Source organism: Pomacea canaliculata, linkage group LG5 (assembly GCF_003073045.1).
Source record: "Pomacea canaliculata isolate SZHN2017 linkage group LG5, ASM307304v1, whole genome shotgun sequence".
In the NCBI taxonomy this organism is placed as follows: Eukaryota; Metazoa; Mollusca; class Gastropoda; order Architaenioglossa; family Ampullariidae; genus Pomacea; species Pomacea canaliculata.
Genome location: NC_037594.1, coordinates 21,476,538 through 21,495,444, shown reverse-complemented (window position 1 = coordinate 21,495,444; position 18,907 = coordinate 21,476,538). Strand labels below are relative to the sequence as shown.

At 36.0% G+C, this 18,907-nt stretch overlaps 2 protein-coding genes across 5 annotated transcripts in view; one reads left to right on the top strand and one right to left on the bottom strand.

Moving 5' to 3' along the window:
- Positions 1-6,079, bottom strand: part of LOC112565351 (ADP-ribosylation factor 2) — a 16,855-nt gene extending 10,776 nt beyond the window's left edge. The window contains exons 1-3 of one of the 4 annotated variants that reach the window (XM_025240760.1): positions 5,958-6,079; positions 2,498-2,658; positions 1,428-1,538 (exon numbers count right to left, since the gene is read on the bottom strand). In XM_025240760.1, coding sequence (XP_025096545.1) covers positions 1,428-1,538; positions 2,498-2,642 — 256 coding nt within the window. In that variant the 5' untranslated portion in view covers positions 2,643-2,658; positions 5,958-6,079. Of the gene's footprint in view, positions 1-1,427; positions 1,539-2,497; positions 2,659-5,858 lie in introns of all 4 variants that reach the window. The other 3 variants (XM_025240761.1, XM_025240758.1, XM_025240759.1) reach the window with 3 other exon arrangements.
- On the top strand, positions 6,080-18,907 carry LOC112565350 (kelch-like protein diablo). Its single transcript, XM_025240757.1, has 9 exons — positions 6,080-6,379; positions 7,564-8,182; positions 12,371-12,562; positions 13,441-13,564; positions 15,638-15,819; positions 16,221-16,401; positions 17,064-17,179; positions 17,704-17,813; positions 18,253-18,907. Exons 2-9 carry the CDS (start codon positions 7,634-7,636, stop codon positions 18,485-18,487), a joined length of 1,689 nt encoding a protein of 562 aa, XP_025096542.1. The 5' UTR covers positions 6,080-6,379; positions 7,564-7,633; the 3' UTR covers positions 18,488-18,907.

Genomic DNA, 18,907 nt, shown 5'->3' with positions numbered 1-18,907 from the left:
GTTTATGAGTGCATATTATATAAATTTTTAATTGTCTTGTGACCTAATTTTATAAGCCCTTTGTTCCATATAGTTACCATCTTTTATCTAAATTTAGTACAAGGGGGTGGGGGCCTATATTTCTTAAAATCGCATTACCCGAATGTTCAAAAATGCTCTTTGAAATAGTTATCTTTAAGTCAATAGTTGTTAATCTTGAAACACACTGTACTTTGTGCCACCACTCCTTTCTAAGCAATGAATCCTTTGTCTTTTATCTCTAAGAGAAGGTTAACATTTTTGCCTTCAGAAGACTCACCTACAATGTGGAGAAGAGGAGAGGTCGGGGACTAGCTAGAAGGAAATGACAACAGATACACTTTCTAAGAGAAAACCTTTTATTTTGTTTTGTATTTGGTATGCCACTTTTTTTTGGGAACTACAAAAAAAAAAAAAGGGCAAAATTAAGCCTTTTAAGTCACCAAATGCCCCCATGAACAATCTATGTCCAACTATGTCATCAAAAACCTAAATACCTCTATCCTATATGCAGCACAAAAACATATCCCACTAGAAGCCAGCAGAGAGTACAAGCCCTACTGGATCTGTCACCTACAAGAGCTCTAGAATAAGTTGTCAGCAGCCAGAAAAGCAATAGAAAAGCACCTATTTGATGACAATCATTCCCAACTACAGCAAAGGCCTAACTTCTGAAAGCAAAGTTGCACATCAAAGCTGGTGTGAAGAAAAATAGCCCTAAACCTAGAGAAAATGGCAGAAAACTTTGAAAAGTTGTGGGTCATCTAAATGAGGGATCTGGAGCAATACACTGGAAGAGAGTGAAATATTCCTAACAGGAAGACTAGCTGTCAACCACCTAGTGAACAGATGGAATAAGTCCACACCAAAAAAATCTAAGACAGATAGCAGGCAGATCTACAAAGTAAAGGTCACAAAACAGCTTTTCACTATCCAAGAGCTGCAATCAGCCCTAAAGAAGCTAAAAGTTAGAAATACCTCAAGACTAGATTGGATCACTTATTAAATGTTAAAGCATCTAAGCAAGCTAACTTTTTGGAGATTTAAACCACAGAGGCTTTATTCATGAAAGAGACCTGCCAGGTTGCACCAGGCCAAAACACCCTTATCAACACTGAGCTCCTCTGACATACCACAAAGACATCCAAATCCTCCAAAAATACCCCCACTGAAGGTACTCAGAGAGAGAGATATATATGGTGGCCAACAGGTAGCTCTATGGGAGCAAGTGAGACAAGGAAGATACAGTCTTTTATCCTGAAGGCTTACCCAAGACTATAATCTAGCAAATTCTCTTAAAAAATGCTTCTCTTACAAACAGTATTACATTCATACCAACTTTAGTGGTGTGGATGCTAACGCCTATTTTAAATAACATAAACATGTTTCTTGGCCATATTTTTACTAACCTTGAGTGTTCTGGAAGTAGTGTCTCCAAAGAGGACGTATTTTATCTTGCCCACCAACATCCCATACAGTGAAGCTGATGTTTTTGTATTCCACAGTCTCAACATTGAAACCTTGGGAAAATCAAATGTCTGGTTATGTGTTAAAAAATAAAAATTGTCAAAATTTAAATTGTATAATGGTATCCCAAATTGCTGATAATGTTTGATACGCTGATTCTGTCATCCATTTCTTTCTCATAAATTATACCTTCTCCTATCGTCAATTTTATTAAATATTTTCTTGTTTTTGCAACATTTTTGTGAACAGAAAATAAACATGTCTCATGGCCCTGGTGGCTACAGAATCGCTTAGTCTAGGGAATGACAGGTATACAATAAAAGCCCATTCAAATCTTTTGCTGTTCACCTTCCCTGATAAAATTAGGTATTTGTTGCTGTTAATTCTCTATGTGACTTTATATTCACACTGCTACCTATATATATATGTGAATTTACAGCAAAAAACATGTAGACTCATTAACTCATTGGTGCTGGCTATGTACTGCACAATTCTGACTACAGTTGTATAAGTATCCAGTGACCAATAGTTGCATGATGATTACAGTCACTTGCAGTGCCCAGTTTGTTAACTCTTTCATGCATATATGACCCATGCTCTGTGGCTGCATCTTAGGAAATATAACGCATGTGAATCATTTTCTACAGATCACAGACATAAATAAGTTGAGGTGGGATAAACAATAATTATGCTAGCTGAAGCATTTCCAAACAACTCCATTAAAACAAAAAGAGGTGACTGACAGAAAGTTTGAAAATTTCTTTCTGTATGAAAATGGCGATAAAGAACCTATCTGCAGGATACCAGTCCATATTAAATGCAATATTAGTATATTTTCACTACTGCGAGTAATGCTTAGTCATTTCAAAAGTAACTTCAAGCATTCCAGGATTTATATCATCCTTTTGACTTGCATGACTAAAGTCAGAACTCAAGCAGTCTTATAAAATATGAGCTATGTGAGCGATTTTCACAAATGTCAATCTTAAAAATGTAAAACAAACTGGCTTACCTATGGTTGGAATGGTTGTTACAATCTCTCCCAATTTCAGCTTGTATAAAATGGTAGTTTTCCCTGCTGCATCCAAACCTACCATCAATATTCTCATTTCTTTTTTTCCAAACAGCCCTCTGAATAAGCTCTGAATCATTCCCATTGTTGCTATTTATCGTCTGGAAAAAAAAAGATCACACACATTTTAAGATACAGCAGATGTGAAATAAAACTACAATCATCTTTACACACCATAAAGGAACTGGTGTGGCCTCCACAGATTGCTGTATTGTCATTGTACCACTACTGATAAGCAAATAATTTCTGTAAATAAACAAAGGCAAAAATAGAACATTCAGTTGGCCAAAATAGTATTTGATAATTTTCCATCTTTTAAAAAAAATCTTAAAGCTCATTTTTGAAGTAAACAAATCAATTGTTAGTAATACCCAAAAACCAAAACCATCTACTCATTACAACAGAAAATGTGTATTACAAGTGTGTAAATAAAAGATGATGCGGCCCTAGGCTCCTTAAGGGAGCAGCAAGGTATAAACTAAACTAAATAAATGATGAAGTTGAGGCAGGTATTCTGATGCTTAGTATCTGCTTTATCTAAGCAGAAATTAAACTAAGCTATATTTGAAAAAAGCAGGATAAAGGGTAAATTCAAAGAACTTGTGATGCATCACAAAGATTGTGCAAAAAAAATATAAAAAAATCAATGAATGAGTGGTAATAAGATCATATATATATATAAACAGGATATTAATTTGTTTTACAAAGGTTTCAGTGCCATCTCCTCAGCCTGAACTGAAAAGGAAAGAACAAAAGAAAATGCCTTTCTCAAAAGGTATTCTCTCTGTACAATATATGACCACTGAATACGTAAAGGAGGACTCGGTGCAAGTGAGATTAAGTATTTTATGCTCAACAGACTTTCGAGTATACAAATCCAATTTGAGAGTGCTAGCATAGAGAACCACAAAACACAAAAGTAGGAGTAGGCTACACGAATCCATCTATATAACTGTTCAGCAAGAAAGTTTGAACATTACATGAAAAAAAGATATAAAATGTATTGCTTGAGCACATATCACTAATTCTTCAGCAAAATATTTTAATACAGCTGCAAAGTGACCACAGCCACCTTTTCTAAACTAGTTTAAATGATAAATACAGAACTAGACAACCTGATTGCATGACTGTTCGCATTTTCAGTCTGGTCATATATACTACAGATTGCTTTGTTGATATTTACTTATGCTTCGCTTATTTTCTGTAGTTTTTTAAAAAAATTATCAAGTTCTCACAAAACTATACATATCTATCTGCGAATGTACAGCTACATTACTATAATCTCAGGAATTCATTAATTTTTACAAACTGGAACTTTGTAAATGCCAGACTCTCTAAATTACAAAGAGAAATAATGAATTACCTGCTTTTTTGTGGTATGTCTCCAAATCAAACAGCCACAACAAACTATGGCATTAAGCGCGCTTGGTGAAAAGTAAGCAAAAAGCCCGCAACAAGATCATGAGACAAATGAAATTTGATGAGTTGCCAATGTCTTCCCAGATGCAAGCTCGCATTTCTGTAACACTGACAACAGTCATGAACAGGTAGTCTAGTTTGTTTTTCTTATTTTTCCACAGTGGATCAAACATCCAGTTTCTTCAACAGTGCTGTCCATTTAAAAAATGAACCATGCCCTTTGACTGCTTTGTATTCAAGTTACAGACACCTTGACTTCCATCTTCCAAGGAAAATTTCCAATTAGTACTACTTCTACTTTTAGCATACTCTCATTTGATGCTACATTGCTATCTTGCGTATCTGGCATGGGTTAGTGTAGTCAAGAAAAGCAAAAGCAGTGTTAAAGAATCAACAGCATGCAAGAGACAAAAAATATATATATAATTAAGTATACTATCTTCCGAAATGCCATGATTCTAAATAAATCCTATTGTTTTAACCTTGGATACAGGTGATATTGTAAAAGACATTACTGTGGCTCACTACCACTGTGTAAATTCAGATTACAGACACGCACAAAGGCACACTGGTGCATCATAAGTGAACACTGTCAAAATGTTACCGTTTTTAAAGCACCTTTACTAATACTCTTTATAGAACATAGAAGTTGTGAAAGGGAAATGGAAATGGTGAGGGTAGTAAAGAATAGGGCTCACTGCAATGGGAACATCATTTTTAATTTGTGCTAATGTATGCTAAAGTAAGCATGGTTTAAAGATTAACTAGGCTTTGTCAACAAACATAATAAGAAAGTATCACTAGTACATATTTATCATTCACTATTAATCTTACCCTGGACCGAACTTACACTTTGATGTTAACTGCACAGCAGTCAAATGAATTAGCTACATTATATACTCACTTCAGTCAGTTCATATTGTTATTTTCTTTCAAAAATGCTACTCCAAAGACAAGATGACCATGAGATTTATTACACAAAATATGACCACCAACAGTTGGGAGGATAATAATAAAAAAATAATTTTAACTACAGAACCATACCTTAAAATGTATCTATAACCAATGCTCTTTTTTGACATTGAGAATATGGTTTAATTTATGGATGTCAAATGAAGAAAATGGAAAAAAAAACTAGTATTTACTTAGAATGCTCTTAGTTTTGACTTAGTCTTAAGCTAAAAGACTTGCATTTTTCACACTGAAACTGAGCAGCCTTAAAATAACTACAGTAATATGAATCCCATTGTATTACTGATTCATATCACTGATATTTTATAGAAAAGAAATATTCACTAAAATCATACTACGTAACTTTCTACACAGGATATAAAAAGCTGTTTTCCAGATTTTATTTTAAAAAAAACTACTTCGACACTGGGTTCTGCCAGTATTAGTGGAACGAAAGAATACTTTTAACCATTATTTGCATCAACAAACGATGGGCGTGGATCTGTTCATAAACAGTGCTAATGGTGCCAGAATTGCCTTTGAAACTTTTATTTCTAAACATATTAGTTATCAGGATGTGAGTATTGTCAGTGTTTTCAACTGATATTTGATTTAACAGGAATTTATAAATTATGATTCATCGTCATGTCAACTTTTGCTTACAGGGCGTAGACTTCTGTAAGACATCACCAAGTTACCAATAATTATATCACAACATTTGTTAAGATTCTGACTTCTCTGTGAACGTATCAGCAAACTACGTAGGTGCAAGGCACTCAATTATTATAATTATTGTATTGTCAGCTACTTTACTAGCGTTTACTCCTGTCTCCGGTCTTCCCGGTTGTAAGCTTAGGTAGAGAAAGGGCGGTCTCAGAGTCAACGAATAGTATTTTTAACATAATCGTGGTCATATTTTGTTACAACTTACATGGCAGATTTCAGTCAGTCTTCGTTACGACCTATATCAACTCAGGACGAACTGCTCAAATGCCAATGAGGACACGTATTAAGCTATATTTGTACTTACTTGGCTCTCTAAACTTAGCAAGATGGCGGACGTGGCGATTTCTTCGTTGCACATGCCACGTCAATATCGCCGGAATTGGGGTCTTCTTATTTTATTTTCTATACCCCTGTCATGTGACTGTTCAAAATGGCGGCTCTCTTATACTAGAAACTAGTAAAGATATAAAGAAACCGGATTGCGGTATTTTAAAATCTTTCTTTGAGTGCATGTCATGAAAAGGCATATCGAAATAATTGAACTCTTACAGAAAATAGAATTAATGAACAGTAATGTTTTTCTTTCATTATTCAATTTTTTTTAAATCATGAACGATACTGTACCATACTGTCTGCGTGCATGACTATTAGAAGAGCATAGCCCCAAAGCCTGAGAAGGCTAGCAGTGTTTTCACCTTCGATGCTTAAAGGAAGAGTAGAAAACAAGTAAGTTATCGTTTACATGAACTTATAATCTTAACTGTAAAGTGTTATTCAAGATATGAGTACGAAGTACTATACATTGTTTGCTTATATAGTTATATATATATACTTTGAGATTCATTCATTTTTCGCACTCTCTTCAACTTTTGGTTGAGTAACTTTGCAGAAGGTTGTAGTACATGTAGTACACCTTAGACGATAAATAAGGGTCACGGCATGCAGGTTTCTCATTTTAAAAAAAATTGGAACAAATGCGTTATTCTGGTGCCATTCGACACCGTGAGCATTATCTGCCAGATATAATTTGAACCAATGCCAAAAAAAAAAACATACAACTAAAACATCACTTTATCACTTAGTTCATTCATTAAGAGCAATTCATTAAAGATGCACAGCTCTATGCCCAGTTCCCACAGTTTAACCTGTTGCTTTACGTCTCTCAGTTCAATGTGATCATACCAATAATATGTGTTGAAGCACCTTAACATGGCGTTGCATGTGCCACCCAAATGATACATCTGTATCATTTGCTTTTATGTCAGGATCTGAGTAATTTAAGTTTTTATATTCTATATTTGGAGGGGGGAGTATATAATGCATGATATCAATAATAAATTATAGAAATCGTGTCTGAGTACCATGAGAGAAAAATAAGCAAACCTGATTTTAAAAGCCTTCAGGACTTTCAGGTTATGTATATAATGAGCGCAATGAAGCTTTTAAAGCATGTAGTTAACTCATGGTAATGCGCTACAAAAGTTATTAATATTTTAGTCATCATTAAGTATCATTGTTATGCTTTGCTTTTTCGTAAAACACAGTATTGTATTTACTTTTATGTATCTTTTATCTTTGTGCATATACTCAGGACTTGTATTGGTAAACTGCTGATTGTGTATAGTTAAAATTTCTCCATACATCTCATGAGGAAATGAATAAAATAAAATGTCAAGTGAAATCATGTACACTTTCAAATGCTGTCAAACTAGTGGTATGCTTTTCACTACCTATTAAACAGACAGCTTAAAATTAAAGTTAAATGATGCTGTAATCTTTAACAGGATATTATCACCATTTTATGAATAATGGGTTTAAGGTAAATAATACAGAAAGAATTAGAGGTGTACCTCAAAACAAATGTACTTATAGATAAAACAAAACTCATTTAAATGATACCTCTTTTTCAGGTGACATTAAAAGCTCAAGTGCAGTAAATATTGTAGAATATTTATTAGATTGAAAGGTCGCAAAGAAATTATGGCACATCAGCATGAGGAGGCATTCTTCAAGAATCTAATGACTGAGGTGCACTCATTGTGGAGGCAAGAGCAATTGTGTGATGTACGACTAAAAGCACAAAATCAAGTTGTATCAGCTCATAGGGTAGTCCTGGCTGCTGTGAGCCCTTATTTTAAAGCAATGTTTTGTTCTCACCTTGATGAAAGCCAGCAAACTGAAATAGAAATTCAGGGGCTTAGTTCAAGTGTTCTACACATGATAGTGGAGTATGCTTACACCTCGGTGCTTTTGCTGACAGAAGAGAATGTACAGATGGTGTTACATGCAGCATCCATCATGCATATTTCATCTCTAGAACATTTGTGTACCAAATTCTTGATGGAACAGTTGCATCCATCCAACTGCCTAGGGATTAGAGATTTTGCACAGTGTCTTGGGTGTTTTACACTATATGCTTCAGCAGACAGTTACTGCCAAGACAATTTTCTAGAAGTTTCACAAAATGATGAGTTTTTGCATTTGTCTGCTACTCAAGTTGTTGACCTGGTTGCACGTGATAAACTAAAGGTAACATTGTTAGTTGTTACTGAATAGATAGCAGTTGTTTTAAAAAATATATATTTATTGTGTGTCTACATGTAAAGTAATCCTTGTTAGAGTGTACTTTAACTCAGTCTCCAAATTCTTATACTTTTATTATTGGTAAGTGAAATGTTGGGGAGGAGAAAGAGAAATTACTGAATAAGCATTAATATTGGCTTAAAATTATATGCATTTTCTCAAGGCTCTTCTTGCACATCTGTCTTTAGTGACTCAGCCTGTGCAAAAAGGTGACCACAGTTCTTGATGCTGTTAATTTTACAATATGCTTATTTTCTTCATTAGTTTGGATAACAACTTTGTTGTATAACTTTTTAAAGGACTTTTTAAAACAATATTTGAGCAAAGTAAAGTCATGCTGAAACTAATACAAAATCAAATCAGCACGACTACAGAGGAACTGCTGGCTGGCTTTAGACCAGGTAGGAGATCTTTGAACTGTTGCATCCTTATATAGGAACATCAGTGGAATCTCTTCCACAACTTCATAGACTTTAAAAAGTCTTTTGACCAAGCCTGGCATTAGAGGCTATGGCATGTGATACAAAAATTCAACATCAAAGAGGGTCTTGTTCACGCCATCAAAGTGGTGTTAAAGAACTCAGCGCAGTACTGCTGAATAATCAAGCGGGAGCTTTCTTCACACAACAGTAAGTTTATTTCAAGGATACCCCATATCATCTGTGCTGTTTAGCATCTTTTTAAAGAACATCATATGTTAAGTCCTCCACAATCATCACCCTTCCATTTCCATCCATGGAAGGCCAATTTACAATGTACACTTTGCAGACATCGATCTGGTAGCAGGCAATTACAGAATTTCAAGACCTTACCAAGAGACTGACAGTTGAAATGCATGTGGGATGGAGACCAAAATTGACAAGAGTAAAGTCATGGTCATTGGTCATGGCAAAGCAGATATCTACATAAACGGGGTACAACTCAAGGAGGTAAACAGTTTTGTGTACTTTGAAGCCACCCTCTCTAAAGACAGCAGCTCCATGACTGACATCTACATCAGGATCACAACAGAGTTGCAGCAGCAATGGCAAGGCTGGACAGGGTTGGTTACAGCCACATCAGATTTACTATGAAGTACAATCTGTACGAGTCTCCTGCTTTACAGGCGAGAAATTTGGACTCTGTTTGCCAATACAGAGAGGAGAATCGAGGCATTTGAGAACAAATGCCTGAAGAGGCTGTTCCAGATCTTGTATAGAGAGCAAACACCGATGACCTTGTACAAAGCACAGTTGCCACGCTTGTAGGATACATCTGCTTGCAACAGTGATTCGATGTAAGCTGGTCTGGTTTGGCCATGACAAATAAGACAACACAACACTTTGTCGAAGACTATCCTTTAAGGTACCTTGGAGGGTGGTTTATTACACTTCTGTGCTAGTCTAATTTGAAGGTTGTGACAGCTCAAATGACCTAGTATCTGTCTAAAACTTGGGACTTGCTGCTATATTGGATAGGCATGATACTTAGCTCTGTCTGCAGTGTTACTGACCACCCCTCTACTCTATGGCTCACACCTGAGGTAAAATAAGCAAAGAGAGCAGTGTCAGTGCCAGTGGAAAAAGATGGGTCTGACAGTCCACCGAGATACTTTTTTTTGCATCACAGAGAGATTTATTAAATGCTTGATTATTTCTGCAGATTTTCAAAATTAAAATAATGTACTTTCAGCAAGGATTAGTTTTGAAATGTTGGCCAATGAATATACCTTTACTCTGCCTACTACCATGCCATTTATAGCAGCTTCCTGGTATGTTCTGCAAATACTTTTCAGAAAAATAAAACCAGCACCATCAGAGGAATGCCTTTAATTGACTTTGTGCCTATCACCCAGTTCTAGGTCATGAATATTATCACCAAGGCACCAAACTGATTCCTATCTCTTGCACAAGTGTCTTGACTGGATAATTACAATGATCACTCACAATGCTCCTTGTCTGCTAGTGTGTACCCTCATTTAAATCGGCTGTCATCACCACACTTCTAAAAGAAAAAAAAATGGCTTTGACCCTAATAACCTAAAAAAAAACTATCATCCATTTCCATCTCTGAAGTACTCATAAAGGTTGAGCTGCTCCAGCTCCTGAACCATTATGCCTACTAATAATCTACTTGAACATGTTGGTCTGTCTGCTGTGAGATTTCTTCAGCTGAAATGGTGTTTGCTACAAGTACTACATCTTACTGTTTATCTGCAACAGGGATCACATTATGATCAATGTTGGATCTGTGTTTGATACACTTGACCAAGACATTTTTTTCCCCATCACCTTCTTGTTACTTTCAGTCTGTCTGGCACTTTTTGAACTGATTCTGGTACTTACCTAGTTGACTTCTCCCTTTGTTACTTTGAAGTATTGTGTGCCTTAAGGGTTCTGTTCGTTGCCTATTTTATTCACCGAGTACATCCAACCATTTAATCTCATCATCAGTCACTTGAGCCTACAGCATCACTAGCACACAATAAACAGCAGGCAATAAAATCCTGGATGTCCACCAACAACTAGAAATTGAATGATGACAAAGCTGAAGTTCTTTCGAATAACCTCTGCAAATAAACTGCAATGTGCGCCATCCTGTATTACGTTTTATATTTTCTGGAGTAAACATCCCTTTTTTCACAGACCATCAGTAATCTTGGTGTCATCATTGACATGTCTTTGTCTCATGAATCTCACATCAATGCAATCTGCAAGTCCATCTTAATCTTCTCAGGATCAGTCACATCCAGCCTTTGCTGCCAGTTTCCACCACCAGAAATCTTATGTCCACTTTTGTTTGTCTGGATGGATTACTGCAGCTTTCTTCTCATCGATCTCCCTCACCACCCACTGGACAAACTTCAAATGGCTCAGAATAATTCCACTCATATTGACTTCCACAGGCATAAAGTAGACCATGCTACATCCATTCTCCGCAACCCATGGACTGCCAGTTGCTTACAAGATCTCCACACTGCTACTGGGGACTTGTCCTGAGCTACTGATGCCCTACCACCCAAATCAGTCTGTTTATGCTAATCTCCACTCAGGGCCACAGCAGATGTTCCTTCTCTGGCCCAATCATTCTGGTCCAGGTTTACCTGTGATTGTGTACTGACATTCTCACTGTCGGGCATGGCTGCATCACCCAGGAAAAAGTTTGACGACAGCCCGGTGGTGTGTGCTGGTACCAGAACTATTGGCTGTGACCTACTTACCCTTCCATGGGACACAATCTATGCTCAGCACAGTCTGTGCAGAGTGTGCAAGTTTGTGGTAGACGCATCCCACCCAGTCCAATGGCCTGTTCTTCCTCATGCCCTCTGGGGTCAGGAATTGACTATCTGGACCTGAACATCCTGGCTGAGAAACAGTTTCTTTGCTGAAGCAGCATATCTGAACTCCAATGTGGCTCATGCTAACACTAATAGTTGAGTGTGTCTCATCATGTATAGTGGGGGTCATGTGTAGTGCATGCTTGTGAGCAAGTTTTCTAATGTGTCTGCTTGCAAATGTTTTGGCATCCATGGTAAATATCTGAAATGTGTGGGTAGTTTTATATGTTATTGTATGTGAAAGAATTGAGGGAGAAAGAGAAAGAGTTTGTGTGTGTTAGCATATGTATATGGATGGAATAATTTTTGGGGCATGCAAATAATAGGTAGTAGTGGTGTCTGTGAGTTTAGGTGCATGATTAGTATTTGAGAGCAAGTGGTAGGCATCATAAAGCCAAGTGTAATGTTACTTGGCAAAGAAAAAAAATCGTTTTCTTCTTATTTACAATTCTGTCATTATTGTTGAGGTGTGAAGGCATTCAAAGCTGTTGAGACCGGCCACAGAACCCACCTCTTTAAGAAATATTTAAAAGAATTTAAGAAGTGAACTTTTTTGTTCCCTCTGGAGTTCTTCCCCTTCATCCATACACTTCATTCCAGTTTTCCATAGTTTCGTGCATTGGCTGCCTCGTGTTTCTTTGTTATATGATTAACTGCTGCTTTGTTTTTAATCTTTCGTGCATAGCAATTTGAGCTCATCATAGAGAAATAAATGCATGTCACAAATTGAATCATTATTATTATTATTTCTACTACAATGAGGAAGGTCATGGTCTATGGCAAAGGTCTAACTGTCACCTCATGAAATTGTCGCAAAGGTGCGCAAAGAGGAAGAAGTTTACACAGCAGTCATGAGGTGGCTAGAATTTGATCCTGAGGGACGAGTAGAAGACATGGTCAAGATCATGGAGAATGTGAGGCTGCCATTGGTACAGTGGGAGTTCCTCATGGGTAAAGTCAGCAAACATAAGCTCTTCACCAACAATGAACAATGTCGTCACTATTTCCAGGTCTGTCTATATGTGTACATGGTGAATAGGAAAAATAAAAATGTGAACAGTACATAATATGGTTTACTGTTTGAAAAGGAATTTTGGAAAAGCATTTTTGCATAAAGAAACGGGAGATGGGGAAGTGAACAGTTACAGCAGTGGTGCCCAACCTTTTCTCGCCCAAGGGCCACACTGGACATAATATAAAATCTTGTGGGCCAGAACATGGCTTTTGCCAGAATCATGACGTTAAAAATTAAATTATGTTATGCCAGGTTAAAATGAGCCTGCCGGATGAGGTCCGCAGGCCATAGGTTGGGCACCCCTGAGTTAGAGCATTTAAAATGAAGAATGTTGGAGTATATATGCATTTCTTTTTCCTGGTTCAATATTTTTCCTTCCTTTATTATTTTTTCTTTTGTCTTGAAAACCACTCTTTTGACAAGGAAGATTTTCTACTGTAAAAGTTCATTGTGACCTATAAAGAGTTTTCACTCAATTCATTCTAATCCTGAACATAATTTTTTTTTTTTTTGAATTTGAGAAAAGGAATTGACCGTTTTCTGTATTGTGTGTGGAAAGCAACACCCACTAGTTTTACATTGCTGCATGGTATAGAGGTGCTTATCTTGCCATATTTTCTTCTGCTAGTGATAATGACTATGTGCTGTGTGGGGTATCTTAGTTTATGATTATTGTCTCTTTAGCGTTATAAAACCTGTTTGTGCTAAATTTAGTGAGAGCTAAACTCTGTAGTTAAGCATCACAGAGTCTAACATTTCAACCTTTGTTTGACTGCTGTTTGTATGCATGCACTGGTGAACTCATGAGCAGCCAAAAGGAAAGATGCTGGGAGTAATTTTATTAATTTAGCTGTGAAATAAATCTCATTCAAGGAAGCAAGGGCATTTCAAGCCAGCATCTATCATCCTGACCTCCTGAACTTTGCTTTCAATGAGTCTGTCCTGCGTGCTCAACCACGAGTAGGTTTTGGGGCCACTGAATATTTGTATGCTGTGGGTAAGTGATGTTTAGTGTTAGATTAATTTAGTTTATTCCTTGTTACTTCTCAAGAAGCTTAGGACCGCAACAACACTAACATTGCCAGCGAACCCAGTTTTGGGCAGTTGCCCTCAGTGAGTGATGGAACATGGTTTTGCACTCAGTCTGAAAAATGGTGCCAGAACTGCCGGATTTTGCCCATCATTTGGGTGTAAAGTTTTTTTGGTAATGGTTTCTAAGGGTAACTGACAATGAAAACGCACTTTTTTTCATCCTCTGCTGAAAGCTAAGCTATAAAATAGTTCCAGGTTCAGTGAAGTTGATAGTTCCTGATCAGTGTTTGGTTTGTTTTATTTTGTTTTGACAATTCCTTGTAATGTAGTTTGACAGTGTTATATAATCTACTCTTACCTCAGCCATATTTTTACTGTAACTTTATGCAATTTGTTGAATTAACTAGGTTCTTTGTGAGGATGTATCATACAGGTCTCTTAGCTACATCCAGTCTCTAGGAGTCTTTAAAACCAGCAATAGAAAAATAATGATGCTGCCATTATTATTTATGTCAACAAAATGTAACAATTTGATAAGTGGCAAGAAGAATGATTTGTGTAATAATAATCAGTAAGCTTATATGGTGTTGTAGCCAAGCCTGAGTCATGTTCATCATGCTTTATAAAAACCAGTTGACACTTTTACAAAAACAACGAAGACAATCCTTCAGTGGAAGAACTCTCCAGTTCGAACTTTCATATGCATAAGTGTAATATCAATACACACTAACATATCCACAAACATAAAAATTTCTCACCTCTCTCATATAATTATGCACATATATACATGTCTATTTGTTGGCCAGTTGGTCCCAAATTCGAATGTAGATACATACTCATGAACTCATACACATCCCTTTTGACTATCACAATAATTTTCTGTTGAAGTCGATCATACTGCACACTCGAAGAATGTCGAAGGTTATAATGATGCAGTCCATTAAATTCTGACTATGCAATGGCCTACTCTTGTTGGATACATTACTGGTTTAATATCTGACTACCAAATGCATTCTTTGACATTGCAGGAACCCTATGTAATAACACAAACATAACAAGGTCAGAAGAACTATGGCACAATAGCAGTAATAAAAAAACAGGTTCGGTTTGATGGTTAATCCCATCACCAGCATATATGTGGAGATGTGACTTCGTCTGCTGTTGTTTTTCAGAGTAAAGAAAATGATTGTTATTGTGTTTGGTAGAGAAGATCAACACTCAATGAGAAAGGTGAAAGTTGTAGATGAGATACAAAAAGCCTTAGGCAAGGAAAACAGCACAAGGATGGTGAGACTAGCAAGAAGTGAGGGTCAAACATCAGACACTAAAATCTAAAGAGAAAAACAAATGCATAGTGCTATCATACTATGTATACATATAAATATAGCTTATCCCATATGAATCTCAGGAATAGTTTTAATTCTTGGATGATTAAGGGACACAATAGTATATTTTGACAAAAAACAATTCTGAGATATTGATATAGTCTAAATCTTGAATACCTCTTTTGTGCTTTCAAAAAATCTTTTTTAAGCTCTAAACATCTTACATACTTGATAGCCTTAGCAGGTTGTCATGGAGTTTGCTGATCAAGGTTATTCATATTTATTTAAGCAAATCATAATGGGAGAATATTTGGAGGAAGCGTTTCATGGTGAAAGAGCCATTGTTTAAGGGGCATTTATCCATCTGATTAGTATTTTATTTGGTATGTGGGGATTTAATCTGTTGTACCATGTCCTGAAAAGAAGGTTCAGGTCAGTTGGTCTAAATAGTAATAACCATCATTTCATTCATTTTCTGTATCAGTCTGCTTGCTATTGGCTTAATTTTCTTTTCTTGTGCAAAGACTTCTCATAGAAATCTTGTCATCCTGATCAAGCTGTCTTTTCATCAGTCTACTCCTAAGTGGTAAGAAGACTGTGCTTATAATGTTAACGGGGTACACTTTAGCACTCAGTATTGATCAATGACTGAAGCATAGACCAAAGGCACCACAAATTTTAGAAAGTAATTTTTCTTTCCCTTTTTTTTTCAGGTGGAGAAACTACAAATCGAGATATTCTCTGTAGATTGGAAAGCTTTAATCCCATCACAAATAAGACAAAACAGCTAACACCTATGCCTACAATCCGCCGTAGCCTGAGTGTTGTCGTAATAGAAAAAATGCTTTATGCCATTGGTGGATCTGATGGAACAAGTGCTATAAACACAGTGGAGGTACCACGCTAAAATTTCCTTTTTATTTATTTTACAAGTAATTTATTAGTTTTCATCTTCAAAGACTTCAGACATTATGCCACATTCTCTTGAATAATAAATGAAGCAGATCAGCAAAAATCTGAGATGTTAAATTTGAGAGAACTTTTTTCTGTCGTGATAAATGCTGAAACCTGCAGAAAAATTTAAGGTTGCAAAGAAATTTTAGACATGCATACATGCACACTCAGAAGTAAGAAGATAAAAAAAAAAAGAAGATATTTATCTGGTCATATTTTACAATCATGATTGTATTTGGTCACCATTGCATTACCATCGTGCAGACAAACACTAGTGTGTAAAGGTACCAAATTTTTTTTGAGAGTTAGCTGATCAATTTGAATCTGGTTTTGTGAGTGTAGATGTACAACACTGAAAAAGATACATGGATGCCTAGAGCAGGACTGTGTGAACCTCGAGCCAGTTTGTCTGCTGCTGCAGTGGATGACAAAATATTTGCTCTTGGTGGACATAATGGCTTGAATGCTTTGCGGTCGGTGGAGATATATGATGTAGACACCAATAGCTGGTCTGCAACAACAGGTGTTATATTTGTAGAGCTTAAATCAACTGGTGGGATCAGATGTTTTGAATTAAGTTACAGTACCATAGAACATGTAGGTACTAAGTAAAACGGAACTTAAAATGCTAGAATTTGAGAGGATAGTCTTTCATGTATTTTTTGTTTTTAAGATACGGAAGTTATAATGAGGCAGTAGGTGTTAAAGATATTGATATTTTATTTGAAATTTAAAATCCAGGTGTGTTCTAATTGATGTAAATGCTTTTTAAATGTTGTATATGAGTTGTGGTGAGGCTGCCTTGTCTTTGGCTTAGCTCTTTACAGTTCAGTCAACAAAAACACATTAATAGCAAACAAGCTAAGGAAGCTGTGAACTGCAGTTTGTATAAAAATGGAGTATTATGTCAAGAAGCATAAGTGTGATCTCCTTGCTAATGCATTTCAAAAACTTTCTTGGTTGTCAGAATCACAAGATTTTGTAGTCTGTAAAATAAGTCTATTCCTACATGGGAAGGAGAAGTTAAATGTACTATTTATTGTTCTGTCCCTGTACCTTTTGCATCTTCTGCTTCCTAACAAAAGAAGAAATCGGTGATAAGAGGAAAAAATACTTTTTTTCCATTCAAATGGTGGGATTTCATTTTGGTATGCGTTTGGTGATCACTTTTATGTTTATGTCAAGAAATGCTATCATCCCGGAGCATGGCAGCAGCTGTCAGCATACACAGTCAGATTTTTATTTTGGGAGGCTATGATGGCAGCATGGATCTAAGTTCAGCAGAAGTGTTGGATACAAGGGTAAATTTATATTTATTGTTTTAATTGAAATCTAAAGTAAAGGCATATAGGGCTGGCCAAATGCCTGGAATCAGTTATTTTGGCAAAGATGCATTACTGATAACAAAATACATCACAGTTGAGAAAATATTCTTGGATGATTTTATGTAAACATTGCTTAGTCAGAAGACACTTGACTAAGACATAGCTAATAACAGAATGACTTGACTGGTTGAAAAAAAAGCAAACCTGTAGAGTGTTTGAAACATCCTGGGACAATGCTTGATGGAAAAAAAGTTTATCAATTTACAGAAATTCTTAAAATGGACCTTAATAAAGAGTTTGTTAAACCACAGGAATGGACGCTGCAAATACGTGCTCATTCACATACCTAGTCACGATCAAGCCCTATAGAAGTTGGCAGCTGTTATATTCTGTTTCTGCTTGAAAATTGCTAGCTTACTAGGATAAATAAGTTCATTTAACATTTAAAAAGATAAGAATTCTCAACATTTAAATTGTCTTTGACATGTTTGATCATTTAGAACTTTCAGTGGAAGCCAATTTCTAGTATGCATGAAGCCAGATCTATGATGGATGCTGCAGTTCTTGAGGAAAAGATCTTTGTAGTAGGAGGAAGCAGTGAATCTCAGTGGTAGGTACACAATTATATGATGGTGACAGTTTAGCGTTTTTGAATTCCACCTTGTTAAGGAAACATTTTTTTCTGATGCTGATATTGGGCAAATGTGCTGCAGCATTTCATATATTTTCAGGAAAGACATGACTATAAAGTATTTTTAAAAAGTCTGAATAATAGATTTATTACCTAGAAGAAGTTTAACAGTTTTCTCTGGCTACCAGAAGAAAATAGCGGCCTTAGATATTGTTTCTTGCTTGATATCTTAGGAAATACATTTAAATCTTATCTTAAAAGCTTAATTCCTCTTTTAAAAAAAAAACAGTCTGCACTAATTCAAAGAACATAAAAGTCTCATATTATTATCACATTTTCCTTGTCATTACTTCATATGTTATCAATTACCTCAGCTTTGATTATTAAATCTTAACTGTTTTTAACATATCTTTTGCAGCCTGGCCAGCGTGGAAGCCTATGATCCCAGCACTAATCAGTGGACAGTTGTCCAATCTCTCAATATACCTCGGCGTGGTGTTGGGGTAGCTTTCATTGGTGGCTCCATCTATGCTGCTGGAGGTCATGATGGCAATACATATTTGAACAGCATTGAGAAATATTGCAAATACAGTAAAGAATGGACAACAGTGGGCTGTATGGAGGACTTCAGAGGCCGTTTTGGGTTTGCATAACAAAGATGTATGGTGTGTATGCATGTTATGGGAACATTCAAGAATCTACAAACATATTATGACGTCTCACTCTAGTCATGATATTTAGACTTTTGCTGTCAGTATTTTTGATACAGAGTATTACAATTTTGATATGTAATATTAAAATCCAGACAGACATCCATTTCCACAAATATACAAACTTATTATCACTTCATCAATAAATGAATTATTATTATACACTTTAGATAATTTTTTCTTTAGGTTTATGTTTGCTAATGTGGTTGCTGATGGCTTCAGGTATTCGACTTAAGTGCATTAATTTTCTGTCTCCAAGCATAATGAGAACTTTTACAATTACCATCCAGTTTTTATAAAGATTTTCAAGATGGTATTACATTGTATTTTTTCACTTTAATAACATTAAAATTTATCATTTAA